The 19,730-nt window shown below is 30.6% G+C and overlaps 1 protein-coding gene across 3 annotated transcripts in view; it reads left to right on the top strand.

Moving 5' to 3' along the window:
• Positions 1–810: 810 nt before the first annotated feature.
• LOC107453508 (lysosomal Pro-X carboxypeptidase) overlaps positions 811–19,730 on the top strand; it is a 48,001-nt gene continuing 29,081 nt past the window's right edge. The window contains exons 1-3 of one of the 3 annotated variants that reach the window (XM_087156114.1): positions 811–923; positions 15,548–15,688; positions 19,034–19,135. In XM_087156114.1, the coding sequence (XP_087012240.1) occupies positions 15,671–15,688; positions 19,034–19,135 (120 nt within the window). In that variant the 5' untranslated portion in view covers positions 811–923; positions 15,548–15,670. Of the gene's footprint in view, positions 924–10,723; positions 10,748–12,330; positions 12,590–15,547; positions 15,689–19,033; positions 19,136–19,730 lie in introns of those variants that run through there. The other 2 variants (XM_071188434.2, XM_016070376.5) reach the window with 2 other exon arrangements.

The following is a 19,730-nucleotide window of genomic DNA, read 5'->3' on the forward strand; positions in this document are numbered from 1 at the left end:
GCCTGAAATGTGTGATTACGAAAATGAACATAGCTATTTATTAAATAGATTCTGTTTTTTTAAACTTCCTTTATGAGTGTTGTTCTTTTTTTTTTAAATGAATAATCTTATGGATCCAAATAAACTTGTAATATGTTATCATCCATTTATATAAATAATTTGGACATTTTATTAAATTAATCTTCTTTTTAAAAAAAAGGCTTAAAAAAGCAGTTGCGTTTATTAGGTTTCCACGGGTGCTATAAGTTTATAATAGTGGTAGTAAATTCACATTTTAGGAAGTTTTAAAACTCACTTTATTGTTTAAAGTTGTAGATCACCAGGTACCTAGCAACCCCGTCTTCAAGTCGGGGACTTAGACCCCTAATGAAGATGCTTAGTGTTTAAGTAAGGAAAAGTTAACACTTAGTTTCTCGTTTAGTTGCTAAATTTAGGTTGAAAGCCGAAAAGGAATATTTTTTTGCTCTTCCCATTTTCGTGAACACGCATTTTGAGCTGTGTCGATTTTCGCAAACGTTTCGAAGTATGTCCATATTTAAAAACTCACCAATGACATTTAAATAATTATTTTAACAAATTTCTTCTATAGTATTTTCTAATACTTTAACAGTCGAAGCAGCAACCAATTTAAGTGCTAATAGAGATAGATCACCTAATCTCTAAAAACTAATGATGAAATGTCCAAATATACACTGTGTTTTACATCATTCAACCATAGCCAAACACCCAGCAATATTATATTGTGTTTCATTAATCATCGACTGAAATATATTTTTAGAATCATCATTCAAGAAAAGGCTCGCTAATTAGGGAAAAAAATAAGAATTTGAGGAAAAAAAACGTTTTGAAAATCACACAAAGAAGCATGATCCAAAAAAAGAAGAAAAGAAGTTAATTAAGAAAATCAAAGTAACTGAAGAGAGGTAAATATCTTCAAATTTTATGCAGTAATGGAACAACTTTCAATGTTCTTAATCCCACCTTCCTCAACCATGATTCGTAAAATTTTGATAACATTTTTATTTTGCAATTACAGACTACCTATGAACCAAGACGTAACAACCTGTTCGTTCGTTGAACTATCTTCGGTAAAATCCAAATTTGCGTTTAAAAATAAAAGTATTTTCATTCAAGATTTTGAAATTGCCCCCAACCAAAGGAAGTGAGGTTGGGGGTTGAGGTTGAGTTTGATACTATTGAACGCATTTTTTGAAAATAATTCACACGTGTATTTTTAAATTTTTTATCAGTTGTTCATTTCTTGAGTTATTTGACCATTTTTTACGGCAACATTTACATTTATTTACTGTAACTTAATTAAAAAGCACTCCTCTTCTTTGATAATTCGTGTGATAGCGGATAGATAGTAACTGATTGATTACGTTAACAACCTAATTTAATCAAAGACTTTTTTAATTCGTTTTAATCAATGACTTTTTTGATTTAATAATAAACTTTTTTGATCCGTTCTGTATTTTCCGAGATATTTGACCATTTTCATACCACTACCTTAATGTTAATTCATTGTAACTCAATTAAAAAGTACTCCACTTCTTTTTTGTTAATTCTTGTGATAGTGGATAGAAAGTAACTGATTGATTACCGTAACCAACCTAATTTAATCAGGAACTTTTCTTTAATTCGTTTTTATCAGTGACTTTTTTGATTCAATAATAATTTTTTTTGATCCGTTGTGTATTTTTCAATATATATATATGTCTATTTCTATACGACAATCTTTATGTAAATTTTCTGTAACTCAATTTAAAAGTAATTGATGGTTTTGATAATTCGTATGATAGTCAATAGATAGTAAGTAACGGATTGATTACCATAAGCAATCTATTTTAATCCAATCTTCTCTAAAATGATGAGCTATAAATAATACTTAGATGCAGATACTTCTGAATTCCTTGACATTGGAAGCTTCTTAAAGATTATCATTTAGATAAGTCATTTGTTTGTTCGTGGTTGTTGCTCTTGCGTTTCGGAGCGCTGACCAATCTTGGGCAATTTTCCATGGCAGGTTTCCCACGAAAACGTTTGTGGGTGTTTGCTGAAAATGTCTTGGCATTTGAAAAAGAATTGGATGGAAGAAAGTTTTTCAACGAGACTTGTCAAAATACTGACAACTTTTTTGGTATCAAAATAAAGCTTTCAGTCTAAAAAGAGAGAAAATATTTTTCGAGTTCAAGTTTGCTCGCCAGACACATTCTTAAAAGTTCAAATCAAAGTTTAAAACTCCAAAGCATTCAAAAATATGGTGAGGAATATAAAGAAGCCTACACGTTTTTTTTTTCTTTTTTTTGAGAATCTTATTAATAGATTGCTTTGCTAGATTTTTATTCTAATTAAACGGATTTCACTAAAATGAGCAGTTTTCGACAGTCAGGAACTCTTTCAATAACCATTTTTTTTTTTTTTTTTACTAAAATTAAACGCTGTAATTCATTTTGAAAATTCTCGTGTTTTTGAGTTACCATCATGGCTGTTGAAAACTTCTTTTTTTTCTTCTTTTTTTTAATAATTAAACGTGCAGAGTTTGTTTAATTTTGTCAATAGCTTTAAATCACTTGATACACTGGTGTGCAAAACTTAAGCAACAAGTGGTTTTTCGGTCACAGCTCCCCAACAAAGTATAAGATAGCCATGAAATTGCAGTATAATCATATATGGCAACGTTACTTTTAAAAAGTAACGAGTAAAAGTACAAGTATTTTTAAAAAAAGTAACGAGTAAAAAGTAAAAAGTTCTTATTTTAAAAAGTAACGAGTAAAAAGTACAAGTAAAAGTACAAGTACTAAACAAAAAAAGTAACGATTTAAAAGTACATTTTTAGGAAATCGAAAATTCAAAGTAACCTAAAATTTTATTGAATAATATTCTTATGTTCTTTAATGTTTTTGCAAAATTGTTGTTATTTATTTAATTACTTTTAATTTTGAAAGTTATGGACATTAATTTATTTCTAAATTCGAAAAGAAAGTTATAATATAATTTTATAATATAATCGTATAATATAATTTTAAAATCAAATATAATTTTAATATCAAATTTTTTATGGATTTTCACGAAAAAGAAATTTTATCTATTGATTCTAATTTTTATTATTTTTTTTTATTTGTTTAAATTACCATTGATTTAAAATTGTATTACTCGATAGAAACACGTTTTAAAAGCACAAACATAAACAAAGCAAACACAAGGTTTCAGATAGCTTTGTGATCTTTGAGCTAGTAAAAAATAACTGAATGTGCAGTATAAGTTGAAACAGAACAGTCTACAGTTTTATTTGTAACAATGGCTAATGTTAAAGTCATGCGAGAAAATCATTTTCCGAACATTTCTGCCTGACGGATTAATTAAAATTTGTAAACGAATTTTAGTATCAGCGGCTAAATTAATACCTTCGAGTTTTCAAGAGTTAAAATAGTAATTATAATAGTTCTCAATAGCACAAATGAAGTTCTTAGAGATTTGGCTGGGCTTTATTTAACAAGGTCGGGCATGAACATAATTTTAGTGAAAAATGTACTAGGTAAAAGTGTATTTAGTAAAAAATGTATTATTAGTGAGTTCAAACACAAAATTGAAAAACGTAATACAGGATGCGTAGCCAAATCTTTGAATCAAAAATAAGCACTTTTTAAAAACTTTTCCAGCACTTTTCAAAAATTTTTAAGCACTCAAAAAATTCATATTCAATCAATGATATTATTGAAAAACAAAAACTTTTTATAAACAGTTTGAGCGTTAAAAAAAAACAAAAAAAAACGGGCGTAAATCGAAACAATCAGTACTTTCCCACATCACCGAGTGAATTCAACTTGACCCTGAACAAAAGTACCCTTACCCCCTACGTCAAAAAAAAGTGTTAGAAGTAAAATAAAATAAACAAGAATAAAATTAAAATAAATTAAAAAGAAAAACATTTCATAAGGATCTGATATTCTTTATCCGAATTGGAGCACTCGGGTTTCGGTTTAAGTGTGCGCGCATGCACAAATCATAACGTGGGTACGACATGAAGTCCGCATGAATGATTACGTAGCAAACTCCCCATTTTTCGTGAAATGCATGGGATCCACCAGATATCACTGAAGGGAGAAAAAAAAAATTTGGAAAAAAAAGCACTTTTTAAAAACGCCAGCTGAAAAAAGCACCTTTAAAAGCTTTTAAAAACGAAAACCCCAAAAAAGCACCTTTAAGTACTATTTACAAACGCTACGCACCCTGTAATAACAAAATCCAAAATTTTTTATTTAAAATGTATTAAATAAATGCATAAAACTCGAAAATGATTGAAAATAACTTGCTAATTAATATTTTTATTCATTTTGCAAAATAATTGCATTTCGAAAGTGGTGTCACTGAGTCTGCTGCCAGAATTTCTCAGAACGTGCTTAGCCACGCTGAATAAGCGCTCCACGGGAGCACTAGAAGGTACTGCAGTATTATATTTCACATATAATTTTTTTACGATTGGGTATCGATTCGAAATTGATATGCTTTCGGTTTCGACATTTGAGCTCATGTATGCCATAAATTCTCCTGTCGCTGGTGATTGGCATGATGTTTTCAACTTTAGAAAATTTAAAATCCCTGGTTTTTTTTTTTTTTCTGTTACGTTATAGTTATAGCAGGGTGTTCAGCTTGGACAATTCTTTCCAGTTTTTTTTGTAGCCTCCTCCCTAGATTTTTCTTCCAACCAATTAAATTTGATTCAAGGTACCAGACCTGCAGCATATAATAAATCTTCCTGCGATTTCACATCGCAAAACCTTTCGCGCACGCCATCTAAAAGAGCTTTGTTTAAGGTTTACAAACTGTTGTTTTAATAATGTTACTATGAAGCTCTTCTTCAAAAAAGCCGTCTTTTTCCTTTCAGGACAGACAATTTTAAAAGATAAAGGTATTTAAACACGAAGTTAGCTGCGAATGCATATATATGTCACATTAATTTTATAAATTAAAAAAACATAAGCATTTTTTTTTCTTTTTTTTTAGAAAGCTTACCGAGTTTTAGAAAAAAGTAACGATTTCATTCGACATTTCCGTTACAAATACTTGTACTTTTTCCCTAAAAAAGTAACGAAAGTACAAGTAAAAGTACTAAATTTAAAAAGTAACGAAGTACAAGTAAAAGTACGTACTTTTTACTTGTACCGGCGGTACAAGTAACGAAAGTAAAAGTACTGCCATATATGAGTATAATATACACGTAATTCAGTATTGTATGCAAATATTAGAAATAAAGCGTCGTAAGTGATGTAAGTGTACGTAAACCTTGTGGGTCGGCGCGCGCAGGTCAAAGCTGTGATAAAAGGATGAAGAGCACCGTAGTTAAAGACATTCGCTGCAAGTGATTTGTTTTGAGAAACATGTCTTCAAGAAATCATTTAGACGACTTTACTCGGGGAAGAATGATTAGGAAGCTTGAGGAGGGGCGTAGTGCGACCAGTGTCACCGAAGAGTTCGGGATCAACAAAAGTGTTGTTTCTCGTGCTTGGAATGCCTTTAAAACTACTGGCACAGCTGTTCGGAAGGTTGGTGGTGACCGTCCAAGGAAAACAACTCCAAGAGATGACCGTTATATTGTCCTCCAGGCGAAAAGAAACAGTTTTCAGTCAGCGAGAGCCATGTCTCAGCAACTGTGCACAGCCACAGGACGACAAGTATCAAGATTTACAGTGGCCAGACGCCTCCACAAAGGTGGCTTATTTGCTAGACGTCCTGAACGCTGCCCTTAGGAAAATTTGCCATAGGTGTGCCATAAAAAAATGCCATAGGATATTCCTATGGGGTTTTGCCTATGGCAAAAATTTTGCCATATACGTATGGCAGAATTTTGCCATACATGTATGGCAAATTTTTGCCATAGGCAAAACCCCATAGGAATATTCTATGGCATTTTTTTGAATGGCAAAATTTTGCCATAGGCAAAGCCCCATAGGAATATCCTATGGCATTTTTTTGTATGGCAAAGTTTTGCCATAAGTGTGTGGCAAAAGTGTATGGCAAAATTTTGCCATAGGCAAAACCCCATAGGAATATCCTATGGCATTTTTTTATATGGCAAATTTTTGCCATAAAACTAAGATGTGCCACAGTTTATGAAGAAATATTTTTCCATAGGTTATGGTATACCTTTGCCATACAGCTATGGCAACATTTCTCGTTGATATTTTACCGTACGTCAAAAAATAATTACTTACAAGAATCTTTCGCAATGGATATTAAAAATGCAAAACTTAATAATTGTAGAATAAATATATATCCAGAAAGCTTTTTTTTTTAAATTTCTTTGATAAACTTCTCCTGTTTTACTTGCAGAATCCTTTTTGTATGCGGTTCTTATTCAAATAAATTTCAAACAGTTAGTACTAACCGCTGGAAAATGGGTCCGGTGGACGGAGCGAGTGGGGAAAATATTGGTTATGTTGATTAGGAACAAAATATATTGAGTACAGGCAACTAATATTTGTTAAAGCTGTAAAAACAAGAAAATAGAAAGTGGGTCCGGAGGTCGGAGCGAGTATAAAAAACGTTAATTTGATTGATTGGTATCATAATTAGTTAGATAAGCCTCAGATATTAGAGGAACCTAAAAGAATGCGAAGCAAAATAACGGTTCGATGGTCGGAGCGAGTATGAAATTTCTTTAAATTTTGATATGTGATACTAAACTAAAAATTAAACAGACTACTAAAACAATAAAATACTATTAAAACTCAAAAGAAAAAGAGTGGGGCGGGTGGTCGAAGCGAAATTAGTTTAAAATAGATCAAACGGGACAAAAGCTGAATATGTAACGGTGCAACCAGTGGTGGCATGTGAACAAAATTTTATCCGTAAAAAAGATGGTATTAGACTATGAAAAGCTAAGAATAGAAAACAGGCTAAATTAGTTGATCCCCTACTAGTGAGGGATAAAAAAAACTCAGAAAATTTATGTTGAGTTGTGTTAAGCACATTTAGAAAAGAGAACACAATATAGAGACTCTGGTAAATACAAAACATGTTTAAGATATGATTAAAATTGGTGAAATTAATAATTGTTATTGACAAATTTACACTTGGTCAGGGATAGTAAATAAAAATTAATTGGGTATAGGGAATCACTATGACGAAAAAGTTGTAAACTTAAGGAAAGATTAAATTGTTAGAAGCATTTTTGGTTATAGCAGCAGATGATATGGCCAGGGACTGTTCAGTCGATGATATTGAAGCAAAACAATTGTCAACCAGTAATCCAGCAAATCTAGTTAAGTGATGACCCTAAGCTATGTATAAACATGTAACAGAACATTGTACAAATATATGTGGATACTTAAATATTAGTTGTAAAATAGTAAAACACAGAGACATGATAAAAGACAATTTAATGGCAAGCAAAAATTAAACACAAAAAATAAATATAAAGCCCTAACATATGTAAGATAATGTAAAAAAGCATTGCAAGAACCTAAGTGGAATTAAAATAAAAAACTAATGAGAATGTAAACACTGATAAAAGTACCAGACAGCCGGAAATTAAAAAACTTAATAAATTCAGATAGATAATCGCATAGGCGTTTGCAATAAATTGTTTTTGACCAAGAATGAGATCGAAAAAATATTAAAATAAGTAGCCAAAGTTTGCGAAAGATTCCACTTGTAGTGGATGACACGTTAATATGGCGGTCTGATACTCTAAGCCTAAATCAATGGAACATCTGATTTTAAACACTCAAAAATGGAAAAATTGGCCACCCGGAGGCCGGAAAAGACTCACCAGGAATACCTTGTGGGTTTACATGTTGAATTTAATTAACTTCGGGGTGAAATAATGGATATTTCTTTCTTTTAGAAGATGTTTTTGAGGACTCCATAGAAGTTGTTGTTTCGTTGGTGGAGATCTAGATCAACTTTTCTCTATGGTATACTGCCATACAAATCTTTAAGGTTACCATTGGCCTATGGTATACTGCCATACAAATTTCTGTGGTTGCCATAGGCCAATGGTGACGTGCCATACAAATCCTTATGGTTACCATTAGTCTATGGTATACTGCCATACAAATATTTATGGTAGCCATAGGCTTTTGGGGTTTTGCCATACAAATCTCTATGGTAACCATAGGCGTATGGTATCTTGCCATATAAATTTCTATGGTAGCCATAGGCTTATGGGGTTGTGCCATACAAATCTCTATGGTAGCCATAGGCTTATGGTGTTGTGCCATACAAAACTCTATGGTAACCATAGGCGTATGGTATCTTGCCATACAAATTTCTATGGTAGCCATAGGTTGCCATAGATTACCATAGGCTTCTCTATGGCAAATTTTCCTAAGGGTGCATACCTTTAAAAGTTAGCCATCGGCGGCACCGTTTAGAGTGGTGCAGAGAACACGAAGCCTGGACACCTCATCAATGGAGTCGCGTCCTCTTCACAGATGAGAGTCGTTTTAGTGCTACAAGCGATTCTCAACGTCAGTTGATCTGGAGAGAGGTTGGAGCTCGATTTCATCCCAATAACATCGCGGAAAGAGATCGTTACGGTGGTCCTGGAGTTGTCGTCTGGGGCGGCATTATGTTGAACGGGCGGACTGAGCTTCAGATCTTCGACCGAGGTTCTGTAACTGGAGACCGCTACTGCAGTGAGGTAATCCTACCCCATGTGCGTCTGTTCCGAGGGGCCATTGGACCAGACTTCATTTTTATGGATTACAATGCCCGGCCACACCGTACTGCTAATGTACGAGAGCTACTGGAAAGTGAAGATATCACATGAATGGATTGGTCAGCTTACTCTCCAGATCTAAATCCCATAGAGCATGTGTGGGATGCATTAGGGAGACGTCTTGCGACACGACAGTATCCTCCTGGTAGCACACATCAGCTGAAAGATGCGTTAAAGGAGGAATGGAGACGTTTAAACCAAGAACTCCTGGATAATCTGGTGCTTAGCATGGAGAGACGATACCAAGCAACAATTACAGTAAGGGGAGGGCATATCCCATACTAGGGCACATCTGCCAGTTGTACTTACGCTTCTTCAGGCAATCATGTGTAACGCCACTATATGTCAAATGAAGCCTTTTTTTGTTCCATACCCTACTTTAAGCTTTATATTCATTTCTGCGCCATTATTCCTTTACCATCGTTTAAGTACAAAATAATGTACATCATATTCAAATTTCATGTCAATCGGATGATTTCTTGAAGAGTTATGACAAAAAACACACTTGTTGCTCAAGTTTTGTACACCAGTGTATTTTCTGAAGAATGATTGGAGCAACTGACTTCAATTTAGGGAAACCGTGTTTTCAAAAAAGTCCATAAATTTCTAAAACTATCCATTTAAATTTTTTTAATAAATAATTTAGCCCAGTATACGCATAAACTATTCCATAGGTCCCCTCGAATGTATATATATATATATATATATATATATATATATATATATATATATATATATATATATATATATATATATATATATATATATATATATATATATATATATATATATATATATAAAGTCCAGAAGCAAATAATGCCCTTTTAGTTCTAAATTGCTCTCCTTTTTTTAAGGATCACGAAACTGTTAATTCACTCCTGCTAAGTTTGCCATTTTTTATTGATTCTCATTATAAGAAATCATTAGGAAGGCAAATGGTATTTTTATTTTTTTATTTATTTGTTTAGTGAAAGTGGGATTCATTTGAAATCAGTTTCAAATGGTAGTAAAAGTGTCATGTTTTCCTAAATTATCCATACATGACAACAAATATTTATATAGCATTAAAAAAAATTAAGATAATTTAGTTAGAAACACGTAAATTCAGGAGCATATGTCTCGCTAATATCATTATTTGGAAAAAAAATAAAGTTTTGAGATTGGTGGTAAATTTTACAAAAAATTTCAAAATTTCCATTAAAAAATTTAAAGAATATTTTCTGTAAAAAATTAAATTTATCACCATTTTTAAAATAAGTTTCGAAATACATAAAAATGTCTGCGACGCTATAACTTTTTTGGGCTATAGCACACTTCTGATTATTTGATATCTAGCAAATAATTAGCATTTTATATTTTTCAATACATTTTTAGACATTAAATCTGAAATTAAATTTTGAAATTAATATTTAAAGAGCTGGTTTTAAATGAAAGGATAGGTATAATTATTTTCAGAAAATATGTGTATGTTTACGAAAATTTTAGAACATTTTTTAAAAAAATTTACGCGCACCAAAGCATGCTAAGTCAAGAGCATAGGTCGCGCTGACATAAGCATTTATAAAATGTGTTTTGGTTTTGAGTCCAGGAACTAACACAATGCAATCGTTTTATTTTAAAGTTAAGAGATGAAATTGTTTATTTCGCATTTGTTTGTAAAAGCTTGTTTTATTTTGATTATTTGGTGTCGTGATGTTTATTTACGTCGCACTAAAACTGCACAATGGGTTATTGACGATGGTCTGGGAAACATCCGTGGAGTGGGGATGATCCGAAGACATGCCGTCATAAATTTGATTCTCTGCAGAGGGGATCCACTTCCTCGATTTAGACATGGATCTGAAGGGGAAGCAAATTTTCTCCGGATACCCCTCAGTCACCGACTACATGATTTTTGATTCCATAGATTTGATGAGCAAGTATATCGCCTGGTCTTGGTGTGTTTTAGCAGAGTCAAGGACCAAACCCCAGCCCTTCTAGTCCTATTCTTTTAGCCACTGGACTACCGCGGCTCTTTGACGGGTAATGTATGGATTTTTTTATGATTTTCTGAACTGTGGAATTAATTTAAAACTGGTTTCAAACAATAAATTTCTCTATTATTTGTTGCACATACAAATGCAGGCTTGTGCGCTCATCAAAAAATAAGGCTATAGTGAGCCCCATTCAAGCTGTAGATGTTGCAGTTGTAGTTCATTTACGTCGCATTAGAGCTGCACAATGGGCTGTCGGCGACGGTTTGGGAAGCATCCCTGAGGATGATCCGAAGGCATGCCATCGCAATTTTCATCCTCTGCAGAGGTTATGGCACCCCCACTTCGGTAGCCCGACGACCTGCACGCGAAGTCGAGCACTTTACGGTAGAACAGTTTAACGAGGATCCATACTGCACACCCTCGGTCCCTACGCAGACTGATCCAAGTGGTCACCCACCCTCACACTGACCGCAGCCAGTGATGCTTGACTTCGGTGATCTGCTGGGAATCGCGTCTTAACGATCAGTTCACTGCGGGACTTCAAGCTGTAGAACAGATAGCACAAGTAATGGAGCATCCTAAGCTCACGTGATTCGCAAATGTGATCGCACGTCAATGTGATTCCCGCATGCGCAAGCATTTTATCTGACATGTAATAATGTAAACAGTTGCATGTACGTTTAGGGTAATCTTATGCTGTGTAAATTGCTTCTAGAAAGGAACTACAGGGTTACGGTGAGATTCGAACCCGCTATCTCCATGTTACAGAGCGTTTGGCAGAAAGGCATTACTAGGAAGCACCATTTCATATGAAAGAATGGTTGTCATGGGAAGCTATAATATCCATTGATTAATATTGTATTAAAATATCCATAACTCGAAAAATTTATAAAACATTTAAACAGAAAGAAAAAGTCTTGCAGTGGACTGATCGTTAAGACGCGGTTCCCAGCAGATCAGCGAAGTCAAGTATCACTGGCTGCGGTCAGTGTGCGGGTGGGTGACCACTTGGATCAGTCTACGTAGGGACCGAGGGTGTGCGGTTTTGGTCCACGTTAAACTACCGTTCTACTACTGTTATACCGTACTGTTCTTCTACTACTGTACTTCGCGTGCAGGACGTCGGGCTACCGAATCCCTTCTGCAGTGGATCAAAATTGAGATGGCATGTCTTCGGATCATCTTCATAGATGTTACCCAGACCGTCGCCAATAGCCCATTGTGAAGCTCTAGTGCGACGTAAATACACTACAACTACAAAAAAAAAAAAAGAACAATAATTTGATTCAAAATTCACAAAATTCAGAGCACAGGTTGAGAAGTAAGGGCTATGATGTCGATCCAATTAAGCTTATTTTTCTGTCTTCCTTTTTTAAATGTTTAATCTTTTTGCTATCTTTTTTAATGTAATGCTATTTTTTAAGATGGTTGATTTATGAAGACTCATTTTTCTTCTCTGTAATTTCCTGTTAATAACAGAAAAAAAGATAATTTCTCATTTTAAAACAAGGGCATGACTTGGCGACTGTGTTTGTATTTCTTGTTGTGTCACTGAGTTATATTTTATCAAGAATCTCATATCAAATTTGAAGGCTAGCATAAGTAATACAGTGATTATTTGCGTAATGAGTGACCCAGAAAGATGTACTTTAAAAACTTCTACTTCTTCTGCTGTTTTGATTTGAGTTTCGGTTCTGCGCGTGATCACCGGGATATCTGAATTTAAATTTGTTATGAAGACAGTTTGATAAGTTTTATTCTTTATTTCTTACATTTTATGTATATTTTAAAAATGAAACTTTTTATTTCTAACTTGCTGCTGATAGGAATATTGACTGTTAGTTATTGTGTCGGATACAAGTATGATATAAAATATTTTGAGCAACGGGTACTGAAGTTTTACCTTTTCATGATTATAATTAAAGAAATTTATAAAGTGTTTTTTTCTCACCTTTTGCTTAGTTTATTTTAAAAGTTTTGTTCATCACCATATTTCTGAAATTATCGCTTTTTATTTCTTGGAAATCGTTGAAATTATTAGAAACGCTGTATCAATAATTGTGAAACGTTTTGTTAATTATTTATCTAATATACTATTTTTATCCCTCTTAATTTTTAATTATTTATGTTATTTCCATGTACATTAAATGAGAACGTCCTAATGTATTTAAATTTAATTAATATTTAATTTTGCTATTGCATTATATAATTCTTGAGATTCTGTTAAATTCTTAAAAGAGATTTTCTTACCACAAAAACAGCGTTGAAAATGTAGAGTTAGACTTTTTCTATTAAAAACTTTAGTGTTATATTATTGTATTTTTATTTTATCCCTTAATTTATATTATTTTTTATATTATGAATAGTAAATTTTAAACTGAGTTGAGCTTTTTGAAATTTTTTTTGTACTTTTTCTATTGTTAAAATGTGAATTTCTTCTTTCTGTTGACAATTCATATTTATATGTATGAAGAGTTTGGAGCAATATAGCGATTCAAATTGTTCAGAAGATTTCTCAAGTATATATCTGGAATTAATATTATGGAATAGTTAGATGTAAGAATGTAACATTAAAAAAAAAGCAAACAAATTATAAACTGTCCTTAGCTCTTTATATATTTCCTTTACCTTTTGGGCAGTAAAAAGAATTTTCTTTTCTTGTGTTTACATTGGAAAGGTAGGGGGGGGGATATTTCTGTACATTACTTTCAATATTCAGACCTATTTTGTTGAAAAGTTTTTAATTTCACATTTACGAACCTTTTTGTAAAATGTCATTACTATTAATTGTTAATCTAAAATGAAAAAAAAAAATGCAGATTTGTAGCATATCTGTTTCGGAGAATTTATCCTGCATGTCTTGTGTTCAGTATATTTTTGACTTGGAGAAGTCATAAAATATATGTTAAAATCTTTATATTTTAAATGCTTTAAATTTATTGTGATGAAATAAAATCATTGAATAAGTAAAGTAGTGTATGCAGAAAATGCACCAGTATTGCTAACTACTTTCAAGAAAGCTTTTTTTTTTCCAAAAAGTTAGCTTTTCCTATTCATGAAAAAAATTGGTGAAAAAAAATTATGTTTATGGTCTAGTACATAGACCATGATCATAATTTGATAAAAGTAATTTGTTTTAAAAAAATTATGATAAAAACTGAATGTTTTTTTTTTTTTAGTTTGCTTGAAAAATAGTTATTAAAATGAAACTTTTTCAGCATTTCAATTGAAATCTATAAAAAAATATCTGCAAAGAAAAAGCAAGAAAGTTTAAGTGAATGCATATTGCTTGAAAAAAATAAAAAACAGACATTTATATTGACTTTGAACATTACTAGTGTCTTGTTTTGCCATAATTAAAATTTTTTGTGTTTTAATAATTAAATGATCCCTTTTGTAATAGATATGATTTTTATTTTGCGTCATATTAAATGTGATCATATTATATTCTTTAATTTAAAAATAATGACACTTTTTTATTTTTAATTTAAAAAATAAAAATTACTAACGTGGGAAGGGACATAAAAACATAGGAAAGGAAAAGCTTCTAGACATTTTATCAAATTTCCCCTCATGTGGCTTACTTGAACATTGCAATTGCCAGTGAAAATATTTCATAAGTCCTATGCATAAAAAAGCTTAAGTTAATTAATTTTTTAAAAATAATGTTACAATTCAAATATTACTAAATCTTTAAATCTATTGGCGAACAAAATGGCTACAGGTTGAGTGGAGCAGAATTCTTTAACTATGGCAACATTTCGCATACTTTCACCATTAGCATTTGGAGAGTCGTAGAAGGAAGTACGTTAGTTTCTGTCTTGATTTTCAAGTAGATTAAAAACTTTTTAAGTTAGGAAACTGTAAGAAACTGAAAAGTGCATTGAACATAGTTTTAAACGAAAGCGTTGTGGAAATTTAAAAAAAAATTATTTTTGACTATTAAATATGAAAAATATGAAGAAAGGTGAAAATATCCTAGTATATTCCTATACAACTAAGAAGAGGAGGGGAGAGAAGGAGGTAGGTTAAGACCTCCCTCAACTGGTCTTCTCCCTAGATGGCGTATTCGAGTGTTACGATCACGAATATTTAAAATCCTGTTTTATGGAATTTAAATTCATTATTACTATTTTTGAAATTTGCATATTTTTCAGAATTAAAAAATTCATAAATGAATAAGTAAAAATATTTATACATGATTTTTGAGACATTTTTATGCACTTGTTTCCTGGTTGCACCTCTTTGAAAAAATATTTTTGTAAAGTTAGTTAAAAAATATATACCTTACGGAAGAGTTAAGTTTTTTTAGATTTTTTTATCACAAGCATTGTGGAACCCATGAATAATAACCATCATTAGTTTGTGATAAACTTTATTTTTTGATTACATCACTGGCAGTTTAGTAAATGGGCTAAATTGGCAGAATGTTTCTCCCCAATTCACTGTTTTCCTATATAATAATATGGAAAAACTGGTTTTGCTATGCGGGAAAGACTGCTGGTTAAAATATGACATTCTACATGCAAAATCGGCAGTGGGTTAACAATAACTTAATAATTACCAGTTAGAAAATGATATCTATGGATTTTAATTAATTCTAATTTAATTAAGATTTAAAAAAAAAATACTGTAATTGTTCATTGTTTATTCATTATTTAAAGAATTTTATAAAGAAGTTTTGACTTCATTTCTTACTATTAAGCATGTAATAATTTTCTTTACTTATTCCAGTATGAAAAGAATTTCTAAGCTACTAAAACATTTTTAATTATTATTTTTAGTGATTTATGTGAATGTTTAGTTGAGTATAATTGAAAAAGAATTAACAATGGTCCTTCTTTAGGTGGATCATTTTGGCTATTCAAACAATGACAAATTTCAACAACGGTACTTGATTAATTCTGATTACTTCAACTCAAGAAATGGATCTGTATTTTTTTATGCAGGGAATGAAGGAGACATCGAAATGTTTGCGAATAATACTGTAAGTTATATCAATATGAATACAAATACTTAAGTTTTTTTTTTTGATTAATTTTGTACTAGTTTTATTTTACTTGCAAAACATTATTTAAAGTGCAATTTTTTAAATTTTATTTTATGTAGAGTTTTGCAATTTCTGATGATTAAGAAAGCTTTGAACTTTATTTAATTATTAACTTTTATTCTTATAGTTTAGTACAAGTGGTAAGTTTTTTTTAGAATTTTATTTTTAATCTTGATTTGTTTTATTAAGCTAAAAGTAATTGTAGACAAGAATATTTTTTATTTCTTTAATTTTTACTGTGACTCAATTTTTTAATGATTAAATACTGTATGTGTATACTTTGTTTATTTTTCTTTTGTTGTCCATTTAGACACTATTTAGTTTTTGTTTTCTGTTTAACTTGATTTTGCCCGTCATTAACAAAGTGTTATCGTAATTATAAGTGTGTATGTATAAAAAATAACACAATTTTCTTTGGAAGAGGTAATTAGATTTTAAACTTTGAAGGATAACTGATATGTTATTTTGTTTATAGTTCAAATAATTTGTAAATTGCTATTTTATTATTTTTTCAAATCATTAAATATTTACTTTTCCTGTGTATTTTTAAATTAGGACTGCTTTTATGACTTTCAATAGGGACTATCTTTAAACAAAACAGGAATTTTGAAGTCTTAGACCCTCAAATCTATAATTTCTAAATTTCAGTGACGTTGCAGATTTACTTTATGAGTTCATCTGTTTGGCAAATCAGTTGATTTGTTTTAAACTATCTGGTGTATAGATTGAGAAACAAACGTGATTCCTGGCTCATAAAATTGATTGTGTTAATCTTTTTGGTGTGTAACTTATGGACTATCCAGTTTGGCAATCCAGTCCAGGGACACAAGAAATGGAGGGTAAAATTAATATAAAAATGCAAGTGGTACCTGTCATTTTGACAGAAGCAAAAAGGAAGGTTAATGTCCCGAAAAAAAGCAACATTTTTTTAGCCTTGTATGTTTGTGTTAAAATTCATTTTGGATAGTTATAATTAATCTTTATTTAAAAACTTCTTACTTTTAAGGGTGTGAAAACTTTTTTTAACAGCCTTTAATAAAGTAAGAAATTTGACAATGTCTTACTTTTGTTTCACTTTTGTGAATTTTTTATATTAATACTGTGATTAAAAACTTAAAATTTTAGAATAAAAATTATTGCTATTCTAAGTAAAATGAAGTTTACTCAAATTAGATGCTAATTTTTTTTAATTTTAATTAAAATTAAATTAAAATGCAAATGGTTTATTCAGCATTCCATTACCTAGAAATTTGTGATAAAAAATCAATAGTCTCAAGGGTGTGTCCTAATATTTAATTAGGTATTTAGTAATATTATTTGTGTTGATGTTTCTTGTATTTTTGTATTAATTCAAATTAAAGTGAAATTTTTTTCTTTCATCCAAATGTAATTACTGTGTTGTTATCGTGAAAGACCAAAATTAGTGAATGTTGACATCCATATAATCACTTTTGTGAAGGTTTAAAAATATATATTAAATTTTATTATTCCTTTCATACACTAGCAAAGGTTGACATTTGTTATGCTGAATTGTTGGGAATTTTTTTTTTTTGATGTCATTAGTTCTCACTTACAATGTCAGTTTTCAGTGATACGACAGCAAGAAGGAAATAATGGAAGACAAACTTTTTCGTCAAAGAATCATTATTGAATTTAGACATTTTCTTTTATAGGATCAAAATAATGTGCTATAGGATCAAAATAATGATATTAATTCTGACATTCATCAAAGGGACTGTGAACGTTGACTTTCACTGGAAGAGGTTATTTATCTAATTTCAGACTCTCAACAAAACATAGTGATTGGAAAAATCATAGTACATAGTTTGCATAATTGTATGCTCCATAGCAGAATCATGGTGACACTATTGCAGAGCATTACAGTGTTCTTGCAGAAAGATTTTTCATTTGAGAAGTAAAAAATTTTTTTTTATTTTCTGCAGAATTTTTCGAAAGTTGTTTTTTTCTGCAGAATTATATTAGAAAGATACCTTTCTGGCACATTGGAAGGAAAAGAAATAGTGGTGATTTTCCTATTTTCATTCGAGAATGGAAAAAAATATTGTCAATGACTGACTGACTTCCCCTTGAGTTTCGTATTAATAATATTAAAGAAAAAATTATGAAATTTTGAAACTTTAAAAGATAGTTTGCTCTAGAAGTGTTCTTTTTTTCATTTTTTTAAAGAACACCATAGTTTATATTTTAATAAAATATGAGTGTGAGTGAGGATTTTGTTACAAATTCTGATTTGTAGCAAAAGAATTAATTAATCATTGCTGTAAATTTGTAAAATTTTTTTTTTAATTTGGGTGAAATAAAATCAATTCTAATTTTATGATGTGATAATATGCATCTGAAAATTTTGAATCACACATTTGAGTCTTTACTTTATTGCTCAGAAATTGCACCAATTCCATCGTAAATTTATATGGTGTTTTGATCATTTTATAAGGCAATTATTGCTATGAATTTCAACTTAGTGTTTTTGAATCCCACCAATATCTTTCATTACTCAGTTATTAGCATTGATATTCCCGTAATTTTCTTTAAAAAAATATCAATATTATTACAGCTCATGAAGTTCAAATCAAGCATTCAAGAAATCACTTTTTGACATGCCCAGTCTGCTTCGATATCATCCTTAATGCATGTTGTGTTTCAATCGTTTTTTCGACAGCTATTACTACAAGTTTTCACATTAAATACTATGTGGAAAACTTTTCTTAAAGTTCGGTACTTTTTATATGATATTTATAACAACTAAATCTCGAAATAAAACATACATTTTAGGAACCTCTTTTTAAAGAGTCTGATTCACGTGATTTCATCATCAATCTTTTTTTAGGTAATTGCTGCAAAGGTTTTAATGATTTTTAATTATTTTTGTGTAATGATAATTTTGAAGATTAAAAAAAGGAGATAATTGGTATATTTTTCTGCCTACAAAGTGCAAGAATATCGCCCATAATATTAGAATAAAAACATATTACATTTAAAATTAAAAAAAATTATATAAAATTTTATTCTATACAAGCAGATATTTTTTTTTTGTGAACACAATGCTTTTGTTACAAATAAACAATAAAAATAAAATGTAACGACTTTATTTTTATTACTCATTATCATTTGTATGCTTTAAAGTTAGATTTGGATGTAATTTAATAGGTTAAATTATTATTTGTAATTTATTTAATAAAATAGTAATATAATTTTTGTTCCATTCTTTTGTCCATGTAAGAGTAGTTCTTGATATGTTCTCAATTTGTTTTAACATTTCAGGGGTTTATTTGGGAGAATGCTGCTTTGTTCAATGCCCTCATTGTGTTTCCGGAACATAGATATTATGGAGAATCTTTACCCTATGGAAATAAATCACTTAAAGTATTAATACTTGTTTTTATCTATATAACCTTCATAATATTTTGTGTAAGCTTTATTGTATCAAAAATACCAATTTTTCTTGTGCACATTTTGTAAATAGGATTATAATTTTATGTTAAATGATGATAATCTAGAAAATGTTTGTTGATTTAAAAGCATTTTAAGTTTGAATTAGGTTCTAAATGAATACTCCTGAATGTTTGATTAATAAAATTTTGTACCAGCTATAATTTTTATAATTTGCTATAGTTTTAGAGGATTAAAAATGTCTTTGTGTGATATTAACATGCCAAATATTCAATTCACAACTGTTTTCAACTATTTTTCATTGTGGACACATATCTCAAAAATAAAATTAAGGAATAGCATGTTTAGATGTGCGATATTAAATATTTCAACAACACTGTAATTAATGAGGCAATAATAAGCATTTTTATTTTTCTTCCAAATAGGTTTACTTCATGTCGTATGATAGTGTGCATGGTCGTATGATAGTGTTAAGTACTTATTTTTGTTTGTATGAAGCTAATAGCAATCTTAGTCTGTTGGTTTTATTAGAATAAACGAAAATCAGCATTACAGGACAAATGTTCTA

This window comes from Parasteatoda tepidariorum, chromosome 12 (genome assembly GCF_982258835.1).
Source record: "Parasteatoda tepidariorum strain Cologne lab strain chromosome 12, Ptep-v5.0, whole genome shotgun sequence".
Taxonomy (NCBI): Eukaryota; Metazoa; Arthropoda; class Arachnida; order Araneae; family Theridiidae; genus Parasteatoda; species Parasteatoda tepidariorum.